This window comes from Vigna angularis, chromosome 3 (assembly GCF_016808095.1).
Source record: "Vigna angularis cultivar LongXiaoDou No.4 chromosome 3, ASM1680809v1, whole genome shotgun sequence".
In the NCBI taxonomy this organism is placed as follows: domain Eukaryota; kingdom Viridiplantae; phylum Streptophyta; class Magnoliopsida; order Fabales; family Fabaceae; genus Vigna; species Vigna angularis.
Genome location: NC_068972.1, coordinates 40,217,142 through 40,243,935, shown reverse-complemented (window position 1 = coordinate 40,243,935; position 26,794 = coordinate 40,217,142). Strand labels below are relative to the sequence as shown.

The window sequence follows — 26,794 nt, the reverse complement described above, 5'->3', positions numbered from 1 at the left end:
AATCATTCACTAAGTCCCTATTTTTGCATGGAATCTCAATTTGGTCCCTTTCTTTCTGGAAATATCAATTGGGTCCCAAATTTATGAAAATTGCAACAAATAGATCCTTTCCGTTAAATAGGGTCCAACGGCGTTACAGTGTGTTTGACGTGGCACGCTGGTTCGAACTTGTTATCTGACGTGGTTGATTCAAGCAGCAGCAGTGAAGCACGTGGATATTGAAAATTTTTTAAGTAAAAAGAAAAGAATTGTTTTAAACGAAATTGGGGACTGAGGTTTCGTGCAGATCGAATTAGGGATTGCGATTTCTAGGACCTTCATCTTGTCGTTGCTCCATGCGCCCCAAAAGTGTACATGGAGGCACAAACTTTTGTGTTGCTCATGGTGGTGGGAAGAGGTGTGTTGTTGCAGGTTGCACCAAGAGTGCACGTGGTCGTACCGACTGTTGCGTTAGGCATGGTGGGGGTAAGCGATGCAGGTTTGAAGGTTGTGGGAAAAGTGCTCAAGGGAGCACAGACTTTTGCAAGGCCCATGGCAGAGGAAAGCGATGTAGCTGGGGAGATGGAAAGTGTGAACAAGGGCATGATTGCTCCTGGACTTTTCCGCGGTCTTGTAGCTGCTGCTTCCACTGCCTGTAGCAGTTTTGAGAACAATTCTTCCTCAAGCGTCAGTGTTGTGTCTGACTCCAATGATTCTATGGAAACTCCAGCACAAAGACACCTCATACCGAAGGAGGTGTTAGTTCCGCTTTCAATGAAATCACCATCTTATTCCAACTTCTTGACTGCTAAGAAGCCAGACCACGACAGAAACTGTCACAGCTCAGCCGCAGGTTGCAGCACTGCTCAGAAAGGCCTAGACTTTAATCTGCCGGAGGGCAGGGTCCATGGCGGTGATCTAATGTTGTATTTTGGAGGGAATCTCAAAAATGCCCTTGACAGCATCTGAAACGGGAGGGAACTGTTGTATCTCAAAAATGCCCTTGACAGCATCTGAATCAACCACGTCAGATAACAAGTTCGAACCAGCGTGCCACGTCAAACACACTGTAACGCCGTTGGACCCTATTTAACGGAAAGGATCTATTTGTTGCAATTTTCATAAATTTGGGACCCAATTGATATTTCCAGAAAGAAAGGGACCAAATTGAGATTCCATGCGAAAATAGGGACTTAGTGAATGATTAAACCTTTTTTTTTTGGGTTAAATCAAACATTTTTGTTGATGATTTCTTGAGAATTGTCATTTCAGAAAGGCTTAATCAACTTAACTAGGCTAGAATCTTTATATAAAATATATATATATATATATATATATATATATATATATATATATATATATATATATATATATATATATATATATTGCTAAAATTATTGTTATGTCTACTCTTTAGATACCAAGTATACTATGTGTAATGTGACATCCCAAAAATACAGAATTAAACCATAAAATCAGAAAAATCACATTTAATAATAATTCAATACAGTTTTCCAACTAAAAACAAAAAAAGGAAGAAATGAACAAGCGCTCAAGGACGAACGTCCTTGAGTACAGTCTTACATAAAAGAACGGACGCGCAACACCGCACGTCTTCAACAAGAATTACCAATCAAGCCGAACGTAAACGGAAACTGACCGAACGGTTTACACACAAAATTACCGAACGGTTGAACATACAAAAACTAAAGGAAAAAGGTGGTCGAACGACCACTTCAATAAACACTTAAACTTCTGGCCGAGCGTTTCACCGCTCGGTCTTCACTTCAACTTCAATCAGGTTCTCTTCATTCAGCACCTCTTCCAACCGCTCGTCTCCATCTGCTCACATCCACACGGATGATCATTGCAATGACAAGACGGACGTACAAGGACAATGGACAACACAAGGAAAACGAAAGGGTAAGCTTACATAATTTAACTCATGCATCAATATATAAGTCCCAGCAAACAGTTCATTTCACACACGCATATCAATGTACGCATTCATCATACATCACATAATTTAACTCACGTACAAAATAAAACTCAACACGACTGACTGTCCGGACTGTATGAATACTGTGTAGTTACAGGCGTTCACGCACCCGGGTGGTGTGGTAACTGGCATTCTCATCAGCTGCCACCCGAGGTTAGTCTGTTCCGTCCGAAGTACCCCTAGGGACGTCGACCTCCTGCCGTTCCCACGCATGACGTGCGTCCTCTACTTGAGAACGAGCACTCACGGAACATAAGGATCGAACAGCCAGCATTAACTATCCACAGTCATACTTTACAACTTTCAACATTCAACCATGAGTTGTTCCTGCCTGGAACGCTCGTTTAATATTCATAACTTTCATATCATCTCAAATATTGTTCATCGTTCACTATTTATCATACATGCATACTTTCAATTCATCTCTTTCACTGTTCATCATTCACCATATATCATTCCATAATCATTTTCATCATTCATAAGGAATCCACCAAAACCGAACGTTCTGTCCCCAAAGACCGAGGACGAACGCTGCAAGTGAGACCAGAAGGACGCTCGTTCGTATTAAAGTACGAACGGCAGAAAAACAGTTACGTTCAGGAATGGCCGAGTAAGGTACTGTTCATTGGACGAACGTTATTTCGCAGGAAAAGAGAACGAGCGCTCAAAATAATACCGAGCGTCATTTAGGACGAACACTCAGCATAAGGCCGAGCCTCATTTTGAACGAGCGTTCAGTATAATACCGAACACCGTTGAGAACGAGCGCTCAGTACAATACCGAGCCCCATTCTAGGACGAACGCTCAGTTCAAACCGAGCACCATTAGGACGAACGCTCAGTATGAGACCGAGCACCAATTAGAACGAACGCTCAGTGTGAGACCGAGCACCAATTAGAGCGAGCACTCAGAATAAGACCGAGCCTCATTTATAACGAACGCTCGATATAAGACCGGGCGTCAGTTTGAGCGTACGTTCAGTGTAAGACCGAACGCTTTCCAGTACGATCGTCCGGTGTGAGACCGAACGTTCAATAACTTAAATTAATAGAACTTGGTAATTAAACTAAGGGACCTTTGAAGAAGTATTACGAGTGTAAAATATACTGTTTCACATATGCATACAACAGAAGGGAATTTATCAAAGCATACCATTTACAACAGTGCTTGGCCGAACGCTCAAGCATAGTCTTTAGACACGAGGACGCTCGTCCTCAACAAGGGATCCTTCCAAATGAACGAATCCCACTTCTGCTACTTTAACAGGAAAACCGAACGGTCAAGGACCGTTCAGCAACGAATGTATATGTTCATAGGGAGAGTTCTTATTCAATATTCATTCATATTCCAATTCATCTTTTGTCATTCATACTCATAGATTTCATGCGTTCATACCAAAAATCAAATCCCATATCTCATACGATCCAGATCATCAAAATCTCATGTATTTCATGCTTCATACATAAATTCAATCATATTTCATTTTCACTCATTCAACACGAACGTTCATGCAACTTAATCACAGTAACCTCATGCATCATATTCATGTAAATAACGAATGTTCATACAACATACATCAAACCAGTTAAATTAAATAAGCTTCCCTTACCTGGAAAATGAACGAACGTTCTCAGACGCACACAGACGCTCTCCACTCAAATCCTTATCGCCAACGCTCGTTAATCCACTATACGAACGAACCCCAATACCAAAAATCAGAACCACTCTACTCTAAGAAAATAACGAACGTACAACTCAAAACTGAGTTTTCATGCACGGAGGACGAACGTCAGAATGAAGGGAGGACTTACCAGCTTTACTTAGCCGAACATTCTCCCTGGAAGTTCTACGCCGAGCGTCCTTCAGTTGTGCAGGAATGCTAAACGGAGGAGGATTAACGGTGGTTCTTAGAGAGAAGGTGCAGAGGAAATGAAGAGAGAATGCTCAGAGGTCCAGGAAAGAGGGTGAAGAGGGAGATCTCTCAGAATTAAAACTGAGAGGCGCGTGTAAAGGGGGTGGGAATATTCCGCCCCACTCAGCAGGATGCACGTCTCCACTCCACCAGTGCGCTCCACTTCAGCCCATACCGGACGGTCGCTCATTCTGAGCCGGACACGTGTATTCCATTTCTGAAATCTGACTCGTGCTGAACGGACGTCCATTCGCAGGCGGACACGTGTATCTCACTAACGCTTTCCACTACCGGTTCTGACTCAGCTCCACGTTCGACAGTGGGCGTCCGTTAGTGGCTGTCGGGCGCCGCTGTCGTCCATGTGCGCTCTGAGGTGTCGCGCTCGCCGCTTGCCACGTGGACTCCACCGACGCTCGTCAAAATTATTATTATTATTATTTTTTTTTTTTTTGAAACCTTACATGTAACATCCCGATTATATAATAACCAATATTATATAATAAAGACGTCAACATTCAAATATAGAGAACAGTCAGAATATGACGTGTAATTTAAGTGCGAAATTACAGTCATCCAAAATAAAAGAAACTGAAAATTCAAACTTAAACAGTTTATAGATTCGAACACTACACGTGTTCAGATAGGAAATTCCTAAGAAAACTACTCTGCAACATCAGCAACCTCCAGCTCTTGATCCAAAGGACTCTCCTCGACAGCATCTGCTCCCATCCAAGTGGATGATCATCGCCAAAGAAATATATCCAAATTGGCACACAACACAAACAATGCAAGGGTGAGCTAGATATAAAAAGCATGTTATACATACAGCACAGTTAATTCATGCAATCATTCATATAAAAGAACAATTAAAGCATACTCATTGATCCATATTTCACACACTCCCATGACATGTAAACATTCATCCACACATGGTAAACTGACATCACAAGGCTTGTTACTTTAAACCCCGACTTGTTGCTTATTAAACCGACTCGTCCGGACTAGAATGATTACCGAGCTATGGCGGGTCTTGCACTCGTGGTGGCTTTATGAAACTTGGGCACTCCCGCCCTGGCACTACCGCCTTGTGAAACTTTAGGCACTACCGCCTGGTGGAACTTAATGCACTACCGCCTGGTGTAACATTTGGGCACTCCCGCCCGGCCACAATCACGAGGTTAATCCGTTATTACTCACCTTGGATCATATGGAAGCATCCAAGACTAGGACCTCCTGCTACTCCTCACCACATGTTCAATCCTCTCTACATGAAAAGAAAGACCATTGGAGTTTCAGGATGACCCCCAAAACTGAGCTACCATGTAATCATTCTATACAACCCCAAAACACAACCATGTATCCTCTCCTTGAGGATCATGGAATTACGTCCATGAATCATACTGTTACTTTGAACCTTAACCCAAGCCATGAATAACCATATACTACCATATTATCACAACAAATCCAACATATCTCATACATTCACATATTTTCACATAATTCACGTTACAGCATATATTCCAAACATTGGTACACATAATTCAATCCAAGAGCAAAGGAACTTAGAACCCGTTACCATTTGCAGACCATTGGATGGACGAACACTATTCCACCGAGCGTTATAAGCCGAACGCCACTATGCCAATTGGACGAACGCTAACAAAAACTGACCGAACGCTAAAACCGAACGCCTGAACACAATTAGGCCGAACGCTAAAACCGAACGTCATATTGGATTCAACACTATTTGGCCGAACGCTCACAAACCAAGGACGAACGCTCACATAACCAAGGACGAACGCTCACATAACCAAGGACGAACGCTCACATAACCAAGGACGAACGCTCACATAACCAAGGACGAACGCTCACATAACCAAGGACGAACGCTCACAAAACCAAGGACGAACGCTCACAAAACCAAGGACGAACGCTCACAAAACCAAGGACGAACGCTCACAAAACAAAGGACGAACGCTCACAAAACCAAGGACGAACGTCCAAGATCCACACCGAACAGTTAAAACCGAACGCTCACTTATATCCAAAAGCCGAACGCTAACTTATACTCAAAAACCGAACGCTCGTTATACTCAAAAGCCGAACGCTAAGATCAATTACTTAGGCCGAACGCTAAACCACTGGACGCCATACTGAATTCATCACTGTTTAAATACGATTTGGACGAGCGTTCCATATATTATGACGAACGAACGCTGACGTTCGTTCAGAACCGAACGCTCAACAATTTGGACGAACGTCCAATTTCACCAGAATTGGACGAACGTTCTGAATTTGCTCGACCACTATCTGGTCGAGCACTGTTGGGACGAACGTCCAATTTTGACTCACCAAAATTGGACGAACGCGCATTCTGCAGAAATTCTGCAGAAGCGCACGAGAGTCCAGAAAACCCAGAAAACCTCCATTTTCATCCCTTCCTCCCAGATTTTACCCAGATTTGCATCAAACACCTAATAACTCAAAAATCAAGGAAATAAATCAAGCTCCCCTTACCTCTTGAAGACTTCCTTGTAAGTTTTGGGATCAATCTCCTCCTAGACGTGCAGATCAAGATCTCCTAGCAACTTCAACAGCTCTCCACTTCCTCTCCCAGATCTTGGTGCAAGAACTCCACCCTCACAAGGTGTTCAACCCAGATCCTCCTCTCAGCTCTTCTAAAATTGGTACTGCTTCCCTTGGGTGCTCTTGGACGGTTGAAAAAGGAAAGAAAGGATTTCCTTCCTCTGGGTTGTTCTCCCCTTGTGGCAAGCATACACCAAAGCACTAAGTTTTGGAATAAAGGAGAGGACTTCCGAAAGCATCCAGCAGCAGCGTGAAGAAAGCTTCACGGCCTTGACAAGAAATTATAGTTTGGAAGTGTACCAGGGAGTGCCTGACGCCGTACAGAAGGACGCCCACGTGAGACGGACGCCCTGAGGACGCTCGGTCCAGAACCTTGGCGGACGTGCCAGCCTTTGTCGAACGATCGACTTTCGACTGTGAATGCCCGGTCCAAAATATCGGGCGAACGTACATTTCTTAAATGAGTGACCGCTCGTTCGGTCCAAGATTCTTGGGCGGACGTACAACCTGTAGCGGTCGTCCGGTTTCGAGAGACGGGCATGTATCAAACGTTCGCTCGGTCTAATCAGGAGTACCCGACACCGTACGTCATCCCCGATATTGAAGGTTTGGAAGATTACCTCACAGGTGAAGGATCTAATAGGTACGGCGGGCGCCCGTGACACGTGGGCGAACGCCCGTACCTCATTGACCGGCCAAGTCACTAATTATTATGGTTCAGGTAAATTAACCTGATTTAAAGGTAAATAAAAATTAGACATTGGGCTATATTGGGTCGCGTTTAACTTTTTACTAAGCCCAAGCCCATAACAAAAACTATAAATACAGACTCCTGGTGAGTAGTAAAGAGAGATCTTTTCAATACACATTTATTACTATCCCCTGAGAAAAGCCACTGCTCTGAAACTGACTTTGGCATCGGAGAATCTTTTGCAGGTCTCCACCCCTCAGGATCAAGAGGAGAATCCAGGATTGAAGGGAAGATCAGCCACTAGGACAAGACTGCAGGAGAATTTGGAGGTTCGGAGCAACACAGCCCTACACATCCGAAACAGGAAGCAAAGAAGAGAAGTCCAGCACACCAACAGCTGCAACCGTGAATGAAGAAGAAGTACATGGCCATGGCATCAGAGAGTAGATGCCCCTCCTGAGACCATTCCCCCCTCATTCTCCCATTCCTATCATTGCACTCCAATAATGCACTCCTAATCATGTAAGAAGTGGGTGTCCCCACCACTAAGAAAATGAGGTCCTTACACTATGCTGTTTTAACTTTTTCATTTCATAAAAGTAACCTTTTCAATAAAATAAATTATGATTTCAACCTATTTAGACATTTATTTAAAAAATTGAAACAGAAAAAAAATTGTTTTTTATAACTAAGGTACAACAGAGACAAACTTAATTTTTTTTCATACAATATATCAAGTTTTTATATGAATATTATAAAAATTATTAAAAAAATAATCAAAATAAATAATAATAATTATATAAAAATAAGATAAAGATATAGATAAAGATTAGGAAAGTGAAATAAATAATAACAAAAATATAATTCAATTATAATTTAAGAAAATAATAAAAATATTTTGGATTGAAATACGTAAAAAGTTATTTTAGAGAGAAAACATTTTTATTACATAGAATAAAACAAATTTATTTACATTTTTCTTCTAAAATATATCAATCAAGTATAGTGAAAAATCTCTCAATCTTTTAAAGACAAATATCTTAAAAGACAATATATAATTGAAGATTAAAAAAAAATTATGAGTAAATGCGTGTTACATATTTTCTCATATATGTGATATAAGTAGTATTTATATTGTAGAAATGATCAAAACTATATTAATGTTTTGCAAATGTGAGAAAATTCCTTAACTTTTACTTTTGTAAAACATTTATAATATATGATTTCATAACTTAACTAATTAATCGATACCAAATTTATTTATAAATATGTTTTGTTGATTTTATTCTAATAGATATTGTGACATCCCAAAAATACAGTAAAAACCATATAATTAGAAAATCACAGTTAATAATAAAACAGTACAGTTTTCCAACTAAAAAAAAAATTTAAAACCAAACGAACGCTCAAGGACGAACGTCCTTGAATACAGTCTTACAACAATAAGGAACGAACGCGTAAAGCCGCACGTCCATATCAGAGTTACAAATTTCAATCGAACGTAAAATTTAAAACTTGACCGAACGGTTCACACAGGAAACACCTAACGGTCATACATAATAGAATTAAAGGATTGGCCGAACGTCTCATTGCTCAGTCTTCACTTAAACTCAACCAGATTTTCTTCGTTCAGAACATCCTCCAAACGCTCGTCTCCCTCTGCTCACATCCACACGGATGATCATTGCAATGACAGGACGGACGTACAAAACGAGACAACACAAGGAAAACGCAGGGTAAGCTTAAGTAATTTAACTCATGCACCAACATACAAATTCACATAAACAGTTCATCGTACATGTACATTTCAACGCACGCATAACAGAATACTCAACACACGACTGACCGTCCGGACTGTATGAATTCTGCATAGTTACAGGCGTTCATGCACCCGGGTGGTGTGGTAACTGGCATTCTCATCAGCTGCCACTCGAGGTTAGTACGTTCGTCCAAAGTACCTCTAAGGACGACGACCTCCTGCCGTTCCCACGCATGATGTGCGCCCTCTACTTGAGAACGAGCACTCACGGAACATCAGGATCGAACAGCCAGCATTAACTTCCCACAGTCATACATTTACAAATTCTCAAATTCTCAATTAGGAGTCATCCCAACCCGGAACGCTCATTCAACATCACAACTTTCTTTCCATCTCATATAATGTCTACCATTTATTATTCATCATTCTATAATCAATTTCATTATTTATAAGGTTGACCATCAAAAACCGAACGTCTTGCCCTCACCAAGAAACGAGGACGTACCATGCTGACTGGACAAAAAGGACGCTCGTTAAGAATCAGAAAACGAACGCTACCGATTTTGATCGAGCGCTCAATCTAAGACCGAGCCCCTGTTTAGGACGAGCGTTCAGTCTAAACCCAACAGCCTAAAGGACGAACGCTAAACTCAGAAACCGAGATTATTAGGACGAACGCTCAGTTCAAAAACCGATCACATTAGGACGAACGCTCAGTTTGAGACCGAGCACCAACCAGAGCGAACGTGCAGTTCAAAACCGAGCACCATTTGGACGAACGCTCAATTAAAAACCGAGCGCCATATTGGACGAACGCTCAATTCAAAACCGACCGTCATACTGGACGAACGCTCAATTCAAAACCGAACACAATTTGGACGAGCGTTCAATTCAGAAACCGAGCGTCATTTTGGACGAACTCTCAGTGTGAGTCCGAGCACCAATTTGAGCGAACGTTCGGTATAAGACCGAACACAAATTAGGACGAACGCTCATTATGAACCAAGCACCAAACAGAACGAACGCTCAGTTCAGAACCGAACACAATTAGGACGAGCGTTCGGTGTAAGACCGAACACTCCTAAGTACGAACGTCAGGTGTGAGACCGAACGTTTATAACTTTAAAATAATAGATTTTACGAACGGAAATAAACTATTTCAAACATACCAGATACAACAAAGCTTTGCCGAACGCTCAACAAGGCAGTGGAACCTGAGGACGCTCGTCCTCGATCAGGGGTCATTCCAAATGAACGAATCCCATTCTTGACTATTAAAATAGGGAGACCGAACGGTCTAAGACCGTTCAGCACGAACGTTCATTACCAAGGGAGACTCTTTTTCAATTCATTTACATTCCAGTTCAATCTTAACATGCAATTCTCATAGTTCCATACGTTCATATCAACATCAACTTCCACAACTTATACAATCCATATCATGTAAACTCATATATCTCATTTCACCAATAAAACGAACGTTCATGCATCTCAAAAATCCAATATCATGTATTATATTCATACAATCAAATAACGAACGTTCACACAGACGTAGAGACAATTCATCAACCACAGATTCTCCTACTGCCAACGCTCGCTAATCCACTATATAAACGAACCCCAATACCCAAAAATCAGATTTACTCTACTTTAAGAAGAAGACGGACGTACGCACTCAGAATTGAGTTTGTATGCATGAAGAACGAACGTCCTAGATAGGGAAAAGGACTTACCAGTCTAGCTTCACCAACCGAGCTTCTTCTCTGAAAGTCCTTGGAGCCGAGCGTCCTTCAACGGTGTCCGAATACTGAATGGAGGAGATGAAATGGGTGGTTTCTTAGAGAGAAGGTTCAGAGAAAATGAAGAGAGAAGGAGGAGAGAGTTGAATTTTCAGAAATGAAAATGGTGGAGCGTGTGGAGGGTGGAGGATATTTCAGAATCTCAGATCTGCTTTCCACCTCACCAGCGTTCGTCCGCACTCGCCAGCGCACGTCCCACTTGCCAGCGCACGTCCCACTTTGCCAGGCTGGACGCACGTTCTGCACTCCTGATTCCCGACAATCCATGCTGGACGTCCATTCAGCGGTCGCGACGTGGTTTCCACTTCCGGTTCCTGACTCAGCTCCACGTGAAACAGCTGGCGCTCGTTAGTGGGTGTCGGGCGCTGCTGTCGTCCAAGTGCGTCGCTGAGGTGGCGCGTTCTCCAACTGCCACTTTTTTTTTTTTTTTTCTAGGCCTGACAGATATAGATGGTATAAAATATTAGTATTTTCTGACATCAAATTAGATATATTATTTTTAAATTTTAATTAAATGAATTAAATATTATATATATAATTAGGTTTGGTTGAATTGGCTAACATTTTATTTTGTTTTTATAGTTAAAGACTAAGAAATTTACACTAGCATATCTACTGAAGTGGAAATGTTTCATTATCTTCTACTGAAAGAAATTTAATATCTCCTAATCCAATAAATGAATAAAGAAATCTAAAGATAGATTTAGGTAAAGAGTCTTTAATCATTCAAATAAGGGACTTTTTCATTTTTCGAGCCAAACACATTCTCTTTCTTTCTTCGAGAGTTCGATTCCTCACCAGCATTCCCCCTTCGTTCACCAACATTTCACCAGCATTTCACCAGCATTTCACCAGCAGAGGCCCTCTCCATCAGCTAGCGTGACCGTCAGCCACCGTGTTGGTGATTGGCTGTGTCGAAATCGCGTGTCCGTGATTAGGTGTGTCGCAATCGCCATCGGAGTTCGTCCATCGTAAAGGTAGGTTCAGCGCTTGGCTTCGCAGTTAAACGGTGAGTTTCCACTTGCTGTGACGTGTGTGTTCTTCTTGCAGGGTTGTTGTTCGAGGGTTGGAGGGTTGTTCTTGGAGGGTTCTTGCTGGAGTGTGGTTTGTGCGTGTGAGCGAGCTTGTCTAAATCCTCTTGGTAGAGGTTTTGGGTTGTCTTTCTTCCCCTGTCGTTGAGGTAAGTAGGTTTCTAATCGAACCTGAATGTGTTTAGCCCCTTTTGCTGGGTAACAGGGTGTTTTTGATGATTAATATTTGTTCCTGTTAGGTTTTGCTAATGTCATTTTTCCATTAATTTACAAGGTTTTGGGGCTTCGATCAGGGTCTGAGAAGTGTCATTGCTGAAGGGCTGCACTGAAGTGTCCAAGAGTTCATCATTTCCAGGTAGGTGAAGTTCGTGCTCTTGTGTTTGGCTTGCTTTATTTTGGGTTTTAATTGCGTTTAAAATGGGGAAGTTGAAGTTTTGTTAAGATGGAGCTGATTTTGGTCACTGGTTTATGTGTTTGAATGCTTGATATCCATGAGTGAATGCCCATGATTGTGATGCTTATAATTTTTTGGTGTCCTTCGTGGTTTATTTGTGGAATTATGCTAGCTGTTTTGGGCAGATCATAAGTGGTTTTTGATGAGAAATTTTATGAGCATGTGTTGATATTAGTGTAGGATACATGTGTTGAATCTTGTAATAAAAGAGAATAATTGTTAATTAAATTACCTTCCCAATATTCACATCATTCAAACTACTTGATGTTATTATGCTAGATTGACCAGTATTTACAGTGACCCTGCATTCCCCCAAAATAGTTGGAACTTTCATATTTAGTCATATCATAAAAGATACACTTCAGCTTCAACCACAAAAAGAAGTGGAGCAAAATTAACTAAACTTTGGGTTACATAACCACAATAGTTGAGACAAACATTGTGACAGACATCCTTGCGCTCAAAATCTTCAATTTCCCACAACTGGGAAAGAAAAAAATAGAAGAAAAAGGATGTTTAGCATTATTAAATATATATATATATATATATATATATATATATATTATAACTGGTATGAGGACAGAACTATATTTAAAGTCACAAGACCTTCAAATTCTGGCGTATAGACTTGCAAGGCATTCTCTTCCTCAAATAACCAGAAACAGCTTTCACAGTGTCAGTAAAGCTTTGGTCTCCTTCCATCTTGCAGTGACTCTGTAAGAATTCACTTAAGGATTTTGCTTTTGATTCCAAAGATTCAAGTTCCTGCTTCTTTTCCAATACTTTTTGCAAGAAACCTAGCAATGAACAATAAAATATTGCCAATTGAAATGCAATGGAACAGCACAACAGGTTGATCCTTTCATGATCAAGTGACACCATCAAGCATTCTACACAATATTGGTTGATCAGAACAGAATTATTTATCATTATTGATTATTGCAAGGTTAATGATGGTTGTATATTTAAAATATCAAAACTTAAGCATAAATTGTTATAATGTTCTGACCATCCATCATTTGTAATAGAAATCGTTTACATTTTGTTACATATAAAGAAGAGGATAACAAGTCTTTGAAACAAGCAAAAAACAAAAGTTACAAATCTTTAAGATTGTATTGGTTTCTCCCATAACCAAAAGGAGGAGAAATGTTTAATATGCAAAGTTAGTAACCAATGCTAAAAAAAGCTTAAAGAAATCTCTACCTATTTACAATACAGCAGTGAAAGTTAGGTTAGATATTAAAGTTTGACAACTTAAAAAACAGAGGAGATTAATGCAAAGAGACTGGGTGTAGCTTTCAAAAATTGAGAGTGAACCAGTATAAAAGGATTGTGTGATCCTTTCTCTATCATTACTATTCTTTCATGAATATTTTGATATGAAGGCTTGGGAATGTTTGTACCTCAACATCTGAAAAGAAAAGTGATGATATAGAAGTTAGCACATGGCAAGGTAGTGGCTAGTGTAGTCCTAATCAAATTTGTTAGAAACGAATTCCTAGCACATCCCTTCCCTAACGATAGTATAAAAATCACAGCACAAGTGCTTGATCTATTCTGAACTTTTCAAAACATCCACATATGACTGATCCTCTTGAAGAGAGTCTCAATCATGAGCAAAATTAGTTCAGAAAAATCTGTTTCAGCAACTTGTTTTTTACCAGAAACATGCCTAAAAATCTGTTTCCATCAAGCTTTTTCACCGTGATTGCTTTCTTTGACTGTGTCTTAGGTGCTTATAATCTTCTAGCTGATTATCTTCAGTTAGCTCTAGTGCATTAGGCCTTCCTAGAGTCCGGGTTGCTGTTATCCTCTTTTTCATTCTCTCAAATCTGATTTGTGGTGCTGTTTTTGGTGCATTTTGCTGCATATTTGACTATAACAAGAGTGATTTGTTGAATCTTGCTGTCTTTGTGCATTTCCAACGTTTGAGCAAGTTTAAATTGCCATTTCAAAGTTGTTTGCACTGATCCTTTGGTCATTTTTCAGCCTATATGCAGAATCACCTTTTAAACCATCAAAATTTGATTTAAATGGAAGTGAACCAGTGATTTTTCATTGCAATTTGTTTCTTGGCTGTGTAAGTGGTTGCACAACTTCAAATTGATGAGATAAACTTGCTTGAAGCATCACTTGAGCTGTTGAAACACTTCCAAGCCCCCACACACCCATCCCTAAATTACTGTAGGCTAAGCACGCTTAACCATGGAGTTCTTATGGGTTAGGCTACCGAAAAGCAAATGCATTTTGGTGATATGAGTAGCCAAATCAATTCCTTTCAGCTATCCTTCAACTGTATAGTCTCATACTTATACAGTCTTTAGATCCCTCTCATTCCGGTGTATGTTCGATTCATCCATGTGTCCCTTCCACTAGAAGTCTGCCAGGAGCCGCTCCTTGTCAGTGCCCCTTGCACTTCGTGCCTCTTGCACCGGCGATCACTCCCCGCCCTCGTCAGTGCCCGGGTGTCACATGCCCATCAACTTCCGCTTGGTTCGTCCTCGAACCACACCGTACTGGGAGAGGCTAGGCTCTGATACCACTTGTGTGCATCCCAAATATATAATAACCACAATCATATAACTTACGCGTCCACATTCCAATAAAAGAACAGTCATAGTAGAATAGTAGTTCAGTAGCTGATATTACAATCATCCACAAAAGGACAGAACTTAAAACTTAATCAGTTTAGAGTATTTCAAAATAACACCAACTTAAATTTAGAAATCCTAAAAATATTATACTGCATCATCAGCATCCTCCAACTCTTGCTCCAAGGGAACCTCCTCAACAACATCTGCTCCATCCAAATGGATGATCATCGCAAAGGAAAACATACACAAGCAGCACACAACAAAGAAGCAAGGGTGACAATTTGGTGACAAAGCTCGATTGGGTAATGGGGTGGATGACAATTGGATGTCGCTAGCATACAATAACATTCTCGACCACCTACACTAATCTAATTTAGTTGGGTTAAACAAAAATAATATAAAAAATAGACAAAAGGTGTAGAAGGATAAATGGCAAAAGATTCATGACATATTTAATGGATTAAGTGGATTATCTTGGAATGGCTCAACTAAGCATTTTTATGTTAAAGATGAGCATGATAATGATAAAGCCATAAAGACTTTGCATGACAATTTCCTTTTTGAAACGAGTAAGTTTTATCTATCCAAGTATTGTTTCTTTTTTGAAGTATTAAATAAATTATGGTCTTTGTGCCTGGTTATATGAAATGGAAAGATTCATGGAAAAGTTCTGCCAGTGTTGAAAATATTTCTTGCCATGGCTCAATTTATGTTGAAGGTTGGCTATACTTATGGCACATATGTTGTTTTTGATTTGCCCATTACCGTTTTGGATCATTAGCTGAGATATTGGGAAATGTCGGCCTTGTTTCTAATTTGTTGCTCTATTGTAAAAACGAATGTGTTTGTACTTTTTTTAAAGGGCATCAATTGATTTGTAAATAAGAGATTTTGAATTTATGTTAACTGCAGGTCTGATAGTGCTTTTGATTAGTTCATTAAGGTTATGTGTGTGCGCATGTATGCCATGACCTTTGTTCCTTTTTGAGTGTCTTTTATGGTTGATATAGTAAATGAGAAGTACAATTAATGTTCTCATTACTATTAAAATCATTATCTGATTTCATATTATACCATTTACCCCTCTAATTAAATAAATAAATTTCTCCATCTCTTATTATTCGTCTTTTGTGGCAATTTCATGATAAATGTGTAAAATAATTAAAGATTATATTTTATAATTTTCAAAATATAGTAATGAATATTGTATTGAACTTTTAAAATTATAAATAACAGGGAACAACGTTTTACTAAAAACTGATAGTAAATTGCTGGTGAAATCTCATCCATTTAAACAAAAATTTTCATAAATGAATTCATTAACAGTGCCAGTGAACTTTAATATCTGTAAAATGAATTCAAAACAAAATGAGTATCTCATGATTATGCTAAACTCACTAAAAACTAAAAACACTGGCAATAACAAAGGCTAGAAAAATTTATTCTGGATATTCAAGTTCTCCGTCCATATCCAATTCGACATACCCTTCTTTTTCTTGTCGCCATCTCTGTTTTCATTATTTCAAGGCTTAGACTTATGTCAGAAATCCTTTTCTTCAATATATTTTGTTGCTCCTCTAAATCATTCTTTCGGTTCTCCAGTATGTTGATATTTGCTTCCATTTCTTTTACCTTGAAACTTCTTAACGTGATTTCTTAGCTCCAGAGCAGAATCAACAGATGGCTTGTGTGGCATCTCAAATATATAATAACCACAATCATATAACTTTGGCGTCCACATTCCAATAAAGAGAACCGTCAGAGTATAATAGTAGTTCGGTAGCTGATATTACAGTCATCCACAAAAGGACAGAACTTAAAACTTATAAGAGAATGTTGGTTGCCCCAAAAGCTGCATGATTAAATGGTTTTGATCCAAGCATGTGAATAATAATTGCTTGTTGATTGAGTTTACAATTTTCATAATCTAAGTAGGTTATGTGTATGAAGTTAACTGCTGAAGCTCATATTTGTGTGGGTGTTTTTTCCTAGCTGTAGTCATGATTCTGTTACATGTGTAACTTCGGCCGTAAAGTTTGGATTTAACAACCTTCTGTTTTGTTGGAAAGCCAACATGAAGACATTAAATCATAATGCATGTTTTTTCAACGAATTGGATTTTACTTATAAAAACATAAAATAAATAATTGCCACAAATTTTTAGTTTGCTTAAAGTATATATAAATTTGTCCATGTATGTAGGTATCCTCTTGTAATGAGCAGTGATGCTGCCAAGACATGTTCAAACTCTTAGTGATCTCCTTGAGAGAGTTAAACTTGTTCAATTTTCAAAACTCAGAGGTATACATGGACATTTTTGTCTTTGGTACTCCACTCTGTCGACTTGCAATGAGATGCCAAAAAAGCTCAACAAGTTTGAGTGGAAACCGCTAGTGACAAGTTTTAACGAGCTTAAGCGAGAAGCTAGACTAAAGAAAAAGGAGAGACAAAAGGTGCATGAGACTATATTACAACCTCCTGAAAATGGCATGCTGGTTAAGAATCTGATTCCTGTTGCTCATGAAGTTTTTGCTGCCAGATGTGAACTATTATCCTGTGTTTCAAGACTCGTCAACTATACTGCTATTTATGTATGCAGGTAGTGCTGTAACCCTAGTATTTTTCATTGTGGTTGTTTAAGCATTTAGCATTTTGCCTACAAAACTTCCATTCAAGTACGATCGAGTTCCAATCAGAAGTATTTTTCTTTTTCTGGTATTTTTGGAATTGACTTGTATTTTTAACTTGTCAACTAAGTAATATTATACCATTTTTCAATGCATTCTGGGTTTTAGAAGAATTCATAATGTGAACAAGATTTATAACATGAATAATGTTAAAATGATTCATCACTTGGTTTAAATGTGCATTATTGTTGCTTTAATGTTAGATGCTTTGCAGCTTATGTGGAGAAGTTCATGTTGGTCATCCGCCACATAAAATTAAAACATGTGATGTTAGAGGAAGCCCATCAAGCAAAGAACATAGTTGGGTCAAAGGTGGTGTTGAACATGTTCTGCCACTTGTAGAATCATTTCATCTGTATGATAGAATAGGGAGGGCTGTTTCACATAATGAAATGCTTGAAGTCGACCGAATTCCAGCAATTGTGGAATTGTGTGTCCAGGCAGGTTTTGACATACCAGAGTACCCTACCAGGAGAAGGACCTTCCCTGTTTACTGTGTTGCTGGTAGGATTATAGATTTTGAGAAAAGATTTCCGAAAGAAATGTCTCTTGGGGCAGATATAGAAGCACATGGATTTTGGCATAAGAAAAAAAAGTTCAATAAAGACACAAATTCCATGGTGATGCATTCTGACGATATCCAAGGTTTTTGGAAACAAATACTTTTTTCTTTTCCCAGACATTACTAAGTTGTATCCTTTGTTAACTGTATTGACTATGTGCTTGCTTCTGTGCAGCTATTGCTGTTCTGGGCATGAAAGCCTGGGAAAAAATGTGCACAGGAGCTTCAAAACTTATGGAGAAGTATGATGTCCAAACTTGTGGATATTGTCCAGAGGTACAAGTGGGGCCCAAAGGTCATAGAGTTCGAAATTGTCAAGCTTTCAAACACCAGATGAGGGATGGACAACATGCATGGCAGAAGGCAACAATTAATGATCTGGCACCTCCAGTGTGTGTCTATCACATTCGAGATCAGCAAGGAAATAAACCTTTGGTAAATGAGTTGAAAAGGTACTACGGTATGCTGCCAGCAGTGGTTGAGCTATTTGCTCAGGCTGGAGCACCAGTTGGAAAGAATTATGCATCTATGATGAGGGAAGATGTTGCAATCCCTGAAATGGATGAGGAAAAGTGGGTTGTTTAAATCATTGGATTCAGTGACTTCTTCTGCATGGACACAATCGAACACTTCTTAATCATGTGTTACCACTCTTTTTGTAAAAATTTGTATCAAGACATATATAATATAATATCTCAAGCTAAACCAAATCAATCTTATATTTAGGAGTTTCTCTCTGGTTGTAATGCATTAAATTTTTATTTTATTTTTGTTTTGGAGACATTCATTTGTAAACAACACTTTATTTTGTGTTGCCATCAGTGTTATTGTGCTTAGCTGGTGCCTGGTGTTCATGAACAAAATGATTGCGTCTAGTTTACTCTTTTGGTTAGTTTAATATTAAGAAAGATTTGGTTCATTATGTGAAGCTTGACTTTTGATCAATTAAGCTCCAAATAAATGTAATTTGCTCATCTTCTAATAATACCTTAGCCAGCAGTAGATTCGAGCACTTCTAATTGTTCTTTATGTTGAATGGTATGCTTCCTAGGATCATGAACACCATGTGCCTTAAATTTGTGAAGGGTAATCTCAATTTGATAACGGAGGCAGTCGGTTGTCAGATGCAAGTGGTACCTGATCCAACAACCGTTCATTTCCATCTACTAAATAACCTTTTTGTTCGAGTGCACAAAGAATATGATAAATTCATTGATGAACTGACTAGTTACTTTCCCCATGAAAAGGAGGGTATTCTCAAATTCTACAGTGAATGCTGGAAGGTTTGTCTAAATTGAGGTGATTGCAGCCCCCTTAAGGCATTTTTGCCTCTCCTTAAAGTTTACCTTTTAAGAGCTTTTGTGTTATGGCTAGATTTTCAATGCGCTGAATTCCTTGGAGTTGAAGTCACTGGAAGAGCCACTCTACCTTTTTGGACAGTTTTTTCAGAAGCCCCTGGAATGCTTGACACTAGGTACTTTGATGTTGTTTATTTTAATCTGTAAGGCCACAAATTTGAATTTTTAACTTTAATTCCAAAGGTAATATTGGTTTTTAGTTCCACTTGGTTTATCTTTTCGGTATTTTGGTAGATTGGAGAATGTATGTTTTAACTTATGAGTTAAAAGAATTGTTGAGGGAAGCAAAGGGTGAAAAAGAGAACAAATACGTCACTCAACTCTGCAGTTTGTTGCTTAACTCCACTGCATATAACTAGTTGACTCAACAAATTTTACCCTAACCATGAAGATCAGAGCAAGATTTGAGTAAGGCATGCTTATGCAATCCAATTAGTTTTTTATCTTCCAAGTAGTGGAACCCTAGACCTAGAGAATCACATCTCATGTACATAGTCTAGTTCTTTTTGCTGGGTGGAGAATTTGGATTAAACAAACTGTTAGGAACCAAGAACTGAAAAGAGAAAGAAAAGAAATGTTTTTTTTTATTGAATAGACTGAAAAGAACAAAAATAGGAGAGCACTCTCTCCTCCGAGGGTTTCCCCTTCACAAAGAGCTAAAGTTCAATCCACTTCTTTCCCCTCTCCTCTCCTTTTTTCCGATTTATATCTAACTAACACCTCAAGTGACTCACTCTAACTATCTTAACTAATTTCTCTAACAAGCATTCTAGAAAAGCTATATTGATCTCCTAATTCCTAAGGGGGGTCTCAGCATTTGTGATTAATTTGCTCAAATCTTTGAAATGCATCAATTATTGCAATACCAAGTTGTGATAGTTTATATATGAAAAATTCTATATGAAGATTTCAATCAATGTGAGCTTCTGATTAACTTTTGCTATGTCAAGAAGATTAGAGCAAAGGACTTGATCAACCATGATCATTCTTGGTGTGTGTCTGTGTGTGAGATAACTTCCTTTTCTGGAAACCAGAGAAAAGAGAAGAAAATACAGAAAATGCACCAACTCAAGGTTGGTGAACTAAATGTAATAGAAGAATCTTGAAAGTTTAGAAAGGAGGTTTGCTCCTTTTCCACAATGATCTCACTGTCAGCCTAAATCAAAAAACACACATCCACTAACTGCCACACCTCTTATGTATCCCACTAACCCAGACACCATCACATCTCTTAGGCAAAGACACACACAAATCATTTCTTCTTAAATAAATTCTTCGTATAATACACCTTCCAGTTACACCTTCCAAACCCGTTCTGTCTCTATTTTTCTAATAGTGTGTGTATTACAACATTCTTGTGGTAGACTATCTCTGTTAACCAAACATTTTTGTTGATGATTTCTTGAGAATTGTCATTTCAGAAAGGCTTAATCAACTTAACTAGGCTAGAATCGTAGCAAATGGATAAACTTCAATCAATTAAATATGTTGCAGAGTTAAGAATCTCTCCAAAACAAGTATCTGAATTCTCCAGATAAAGCTGCGCCTATGATCATAACATGTTATTGCTTGCACTATTGATGTGTTTCACCATGCTAATGCTAAGTGAAATACAATATTCACAAGACTAAATAAAAAAAGCCAGAAGCTCTAGCTACCTAGGTGCACCATTTGGTGTTCTTAGTACTTTCAACAACTTTAAATATATAGAAAAGGATTTGATGTAACAATTAAAAGTATTAGTATTGTTGAATCTTTATATAAATTGTATATATATATATATATATATATATATATATATATATATATATATATATATATATATATATATATATATTTTGCTAAAATTATTGTTATGTCTACTCTTTAGATACCAAGTATACTATGCTGTTTAAACTTTTTCATTTCAGAAAAGTAACCTTTTCAATAAAATAAATTATGATTTCAACCTATTTAGACATTTATTTAAAAATTGAAACAAAAAAAAAAAAACTGTTTTTCATAACTAAGGTACAACAGAGACAAACTTAATTTTTTTTTTCATACAATATATCAAATTTTTATATGAATATTGTGACATCCCAAAAATACAGTGTAAAATCATATAGAGAATAATCACATGTTAACGATACTACTGATCAGTTCAACACTCGGCTAAAATACAATCACGGCCGAACGGCCTTACATAACAGTAGGGAATTAAAAACTAACGCTAGCTACTACTAGACTGAACGTTTACCAAAATAAACTAATACCGCACGATCTTTACAAAAGATAAAGCCAATACCAGACCGAACGCTCTCAAGGTTCGGCCTTCACTTCTGTTGCGTCTTCCAAGACTTCTTCCAGCAGCTCTTCTCCTTTTGCTCACATCCACACGGATGATCATTGCAACAGGACAACTACAGGACGCACAACACAGACAAAAAGATAAACAGGGTAAGTTTATGTAATTTAATTTATTCAATCACAACATACAATATTCATAACAAAACCAACAATGACCACATCATAATTCATACGTCCATGCATGCAAATAACGACCACATGACTTTGACTGTCCAGACTGTATGAATCCTGTGTAGCTATGATGTTCATGTACCCGGGTGATGTAGTAATTGGGATACCCTCAACAAATGTCACCCGAGGTTGATCCGTTCCGTCCAAGTTAACCTTATGGACTAGGACCTTCTGCCATTCCCACACGTGACTTACTCCTCTCTACATGAGAACGAGTAATCATGGAATATCAAGATGAACGCCCACATTCATACTTTACCAATCAATAACCACTTTTTGAGATATTCCTCCTTGGAATACTAGTTCATAATCAAACTATATCATTCACCACACATCTCAATTTTTCTCATACTGAATCATTCATACATTCAAATGAAATAAGATCATACGCTCTTATCATAACCCAAGTACAACTGGAATAACGCTTCTTAGAAACTAACAAGACTGAGCGCTACTCATCTACTTCAATAAACATACTCCTAAGAGTTCAAACCGGACGCCACGAAGCCTAGGCCGAGTACTAAGACTCTAGGCCAAATACCTTTTAAAGACCGACACTGATTTACACTAAATACTAATACTGATGAGAAACTATGGAGTAACGAACGCTATCTAATTTGAATGAAGACTTTGATTCTAAGCACAATAATAATATATTAAAGAAAACAAGACCCAACGCTTGGTTTAAGACCGAGCCCTGTAGAAACCGAACACTATTGAACGAGCGCTGGTCCAAGACCAAATGCTTATCAGGAACGAGCGCTACTGAGACTGAAATATTGGTCCAAGACCGATCGCTAATAAACTCACGAAAAACGAATGAATATATATATATATATATATATATATATATATATATATATATACACACACACATAATTGAGCCACCACTTATTCTGAATGAAAAGAACGATAACGTCTACGACCTTGAGTAGTATATGACACTTTAATTAAAACTGTTCAGGAAGTCTAAAGGAGAATTACTCTTAGGCTGATCACTCATATTTACATTCTAATATTATAACACGCTCGTTATTACCGTAATTTCTTGTATATTAGAACCTAATATAGACGGACGCTCGACCAGATTACCACCTTTACTCATAATACTACAGTTAACGTTCAATCCCTATCTCAACTCAATTCTCAACATGCATCATTCATCCATCCACACGTCCAAACAAGCAATGCACACATATCTCATATTCATCAACTAATCAAATAACGTATCATGCAAACATGCCAACATTCAAACAAGAATTTAAATCAAATTATATAAGCTTCCCTTACCTCGACACGTAACCGAACGCTCAACTATGCAGAATTAGAGCTCCCTACTACCAAAGACTTAACGTCCGACGACCACGTTTTAGGAATACTGAATCACATAGAAAACCAGAAACGCTCAGAATAATACTACCCACTCAGGCGACCAGAACTAGAGGGTTGCATGCGAATCTAAACGAACGTGCTTAAAGAGAAGGAAACTCACCAGCTCAGAATCACAAACCGATCGGTTTAAATGGAAGCTCTTGACGCCGGGAGTGTTCCAGCGGTGCCTGAGAGGTGATCGGAAGAAGAATGGTGAGGTTTTCTTAGAGAGAAGGAGGAGATTTTAGAGAGAAGAAGGAGAAAATGGTTTCAGCATGGTGGGGAAGAAGAAAGGCATGCAGAGAAGTGGCACGACATTTGAAATTTTGGCTTAAATACTGTCGTAGCCCAAAACGAACGGTCACTCCCTTGCAGCCACCTGTTCTCCATTAACTGAGACGCTCACTCACTTCTTGGCACATGGATCCCACTACTTAGGGTTTTTGGATGTGTTTTAATGGGGTTTGACATTCCCTCTAACTTCAAAAAATTTCGTCCTCGAAAATAAGAACTTACCATAAAACGGATGAGGGTACAAGTTCTTGATGATATCTTCCAGCTGCCATGTAAAGTCACCCGTCTTCTTGTCCCATACTACTTTAACTAAACGAATGGTTTTACCCCTGAGTTGTTTGGTTCAGGTATCCTCAATGTTGGCCGGCTTCAACTCAATCGAACGATCTTCTTTGATCTGAACGTCTTCTACTTCCAACACGTGAGAGGGATCGGCTATATACTTTCGGAGTTGAGAGACGTGGAAGACTGGATGAAGGTTGGATAACTGTGGAGGCAAGGCTATCTCATACGCAGCCGATCCTATTCGCCTTAGGATCTGGTAAGGGCCTATAAACTTGGGAGACAGCTTCTTAGGCCGAACGGCTCTGCCAACGCCCGTAGTTGGATTCAGCCTAAGGAAAACGTGATCTCCTACAGTGAACTCCAACGGTCTTCTCCTCTTGTTGGCATATGATTTCTTCCTACTTTGAGATGCTTTCAACCTATCTTGAATCAACTTCACCTTCTCGGTCGTCTGCTGAATAACTTCAGGTCTAGTTAACGCCACTTTTCCCTCTTGAAACCAACAAAGTGACGTTCGACACTTTCTCCCGTAAAGAGCTTCAAAAGGTGTCATTCCAATGTTGGACTGAAAGCTGTTGTTGTAAGTGAATTCAACCAAAGGTAGAACTTCGTCCCACACGCCCAAGTGATCCAGTACGCACGTCCTCAGCAAGTCTTCAAGCGTTTGAATGGTTCTTTCAGATTGACCGTCTGGCTGAGGATGATATGCTGAGCTCATCTGCAAACGACTCCCCAATTCTTGCTGAAGTGACTGCCAAAAACGAGAGGTAAACTTGGGGTCTCGGTCTGAGATGATGCTAGATGGCACTCCATGCAAATGAACGATCTCTTGGATGTATAGTTGAGCTAGCTTTGTCATAGATATCTTTAGGTTGACAGCTAAGAAGTGTGCGCTCTTTGTCAAAAGATCCACTATGACCCAGATTAAATCATGGTTCCTGACCGTACGGGGTAAGTAGGTCACGAAATCCATAGAGATGTTATCCCACTTCCATTCTGGAATCTCCAATGGCTGTAGTAGACCACCCGGTCTTTGATGCTCTGCCTTTGCCTTCTGACAGGTTAAACAAGACGACACAAACCGAGTCACGTCACTCTTCATACCCGTCCACCAAAAAGATTTCTTGAGGTCTTGATACATCTTAGTCACGCCTGGATGCATGCTAAAACAACTCTGGTGCCCTTCCTCAAGAATTATCCTTTTCAGCTCCCCATCATTAGAAACACACGTTCTGCCTTTGAAGCGTAAGAGACCGTCCGTTCCGGTATTGAAGTCCTTTGCTTTATCTATACCAATCAACTCTAAAGTCTTCCTCAGATCTTCATCAATCGACTGCTTCTCCTTGATATGGTCAAACACGTCACTGGATATTCTAAGAGCACAACACCTTATACCGCTCGGTTCTAACTCGAACTGCAACCTTAAGTCTCTAAAACTCTCAACTAGACTCAATTCCCTGACCATCATTATCGAGACATGAACTACTCTTCTACTCAATGCATCAACCACAACGTTCGCCTTCTCTGGATGGTAAAGTAGTTCAAACTCATAATCTTTTAAGAACTCAAGCCACCTCCTCTGCCTCATATTCAACTCCTTCTGATCAAAGAGGTACTTGAGACTCTTATGATCACTGAAAACTTGGAATGTGGATCCATACAAGTAATGCCTCCAAATCTTCAACGCAAAAACCACAGCTGCCAACTCTAGGTCGTGCATAGGATAATTCTTCTCATGAGTCTTCAATTGCCGAGAAGCGTCGCGACCACTCTTCTCTCTTGCATAAGCACACGACCTAAACCTTAATGTGAAGCATCACAGTAGACTTCGAACGGTTTGGCCGTGTCAGGGATAACCAAGACTGGAGCGCTCATCAACTTCTGCTTCAATTCTTGGAAACTAGATTCACACTGATCGGTCCAAGTGAACGGGTGATCTTTTCTGGTCAGTTGCGTCAACTGTGCTACTATCTTAGAGAATCCTTCAATGAACCGCCTATAGTAGCCAGCTAGCCCCACGAAACTCCTAACTTCAGTGACCGAACATGAACTCTCCCATTCCAATACCGCTCGTACTTTAGTCGGATCCATTGAGATACCTCTAGCCAAAATTACGTGCCCCAAAAACTGCACTTCATCCATCCAAAACTCACACTTGAATAACTTGGCATACAACTTTTTTTCTCTTAACACACTGAGCGCTAACCTCAAATGGTCTTCATGCTCTTCACGGCTTTTGGAGTAAATGAGGATATCATCAATAAAAACGACCACAAACTTGTCCAGGAAGGGTCTAAAAATACGATTCATGTAGTCCATTGTCAAAACCGTGATTGGAGTGGTATTAATTGGCACAGTGTATTTTAGGAAGTCTTTTATTTAAATGTGCTGTATTTCTGTAATTGCTGGGTGCTGCCATTAATAGGCTATTTATGTTTGATTGATCCCGTAATGTTAGGGATTTGTCCAGTAGAATTAGCAGCCCATATTTCCTAAAATATGCTGCTGACTTATGTATCAAATAGAGGTTAACAACCTCATAAGAAATAATAAGAAAGTATTCTATCCTACATTTGACATGGTATCAGAGCCATGGTTAGAGCCTATCCTAGCGAGTTCTAAGTGGGTATTCTATTCTTCTATTCCACCTGGTATCGGGCTTCTAATTCTTCTATTCTACCTGGTATCGGGCCGTTATCGGACCACCCAATTTCTACTATCACGCACGAGATGTATATACCTCGGCGTGGAGGGGGTGTGTTGGAAAGTCCCACATCGACTAGGAATAAGGCCAATTCTTACTTTATAAGTGGGTGCAAACCTCACTCTACAAGCCGGTTTTGTGGGGTTGAGTTAGGCCCAAGTCCACTTCTAACATGGTTGGGAGCTCTGACCGTGTTATTTATTCT

At 39.2% G+C, this 26,794-nt stretch overlaps 2 protein-coding genes and 2 long non-coding RNA genes across 5 annotated transcripts; 2 read left to right on the top strand and 2 right to left on the bottom strand.

The window, feature by feature from the left end:
- Window positions 1–8,515: 8,515 nt before the first annotated feature.
- On the bottom strand, window positions 8,516–10,824 carry LOC128195784 (uncharacterized). Its single transcript, XR_008247650.1, has 2 exons — window positions 10,661–10,824; window positions 8,516–8,827 (listed from the first exon to the last, which is right to left on the bottom strand). It is a non-coding gene; the product is annotated as an uncharacterized LOC128195784 (long non-coding RNA).
- Window positions 10,825–11,402: 578 nt separating this feature from the next.
- On the top strand, window positions 11,403–18,875 carry LOC128193334 (APO protein 3, mitochondrial-like). Of its 2 annotated transcripts, XM_052874442.1 has the most exons (6): window positions 11,403–11,703; window positions 11,777–11,906; window positions 12,032–12,112; window positions 17,011–17,407; window positions 17,710–18,140; window positions 18,233–18,875. In XM_052874442.1, the coding sequence occupies exons 4-6, from the start codon at window positions 17,034–17,036 to the stop codon at window positions 18,640–18,642; spliced, it is 1,215 nt and encodes a 404-aa protein (XP_052730402.1). In that variant the 5' UTR covers window positions 11,403–11,703; window positions 11,777–11,906; window positions 12,032–12,112; window positions 17,011–17,033; the 3' UTR covers window positions 18,643–18,875. The 2 variants fall into 2 exon arrangements, with proteins under 2 accessions (XP_052730402.1, XP_052730403.1); XM_052874443.1 differs by lacking the exons at window positions 11,403–11,703; window positions 11,777–11,906; window positions 12,032–12,112 and having other exon boundaries at window positions 17,699–18,140.
- Window positions 18,876–19,198: 323 nt separating this feature from the next.
- Window positions 19,199–19,620, top strand: LOC128195785 (uncharacterized). Its single transcript, XR_008247651.1, has 2 exons — window positions 19,199–19,356; window positions 19,432–19,620. It is a non-coding gene; the product is annotated as an uncharacterized LOC128195785 (long non-coding RNA).
- Window positions 19,621–25,688: 6,068 nt separating this feature from the next.
- Window positions 25,689–26,204, bottom strand: LOC108322551 (uncharacterized mitochondrial protein AtMg00860-like). The gene has a single exon (XM_017554682.1). The coding sequence runs from the start codon at window positions 26,202–26,204 to the stop codon at window positions 25,689–25,691; it is 516 nt and encodes a 171-aa protein (XP_017410171.1).
- Window positions 26,205–26,794: the final 590 nt, after the last annotated feature.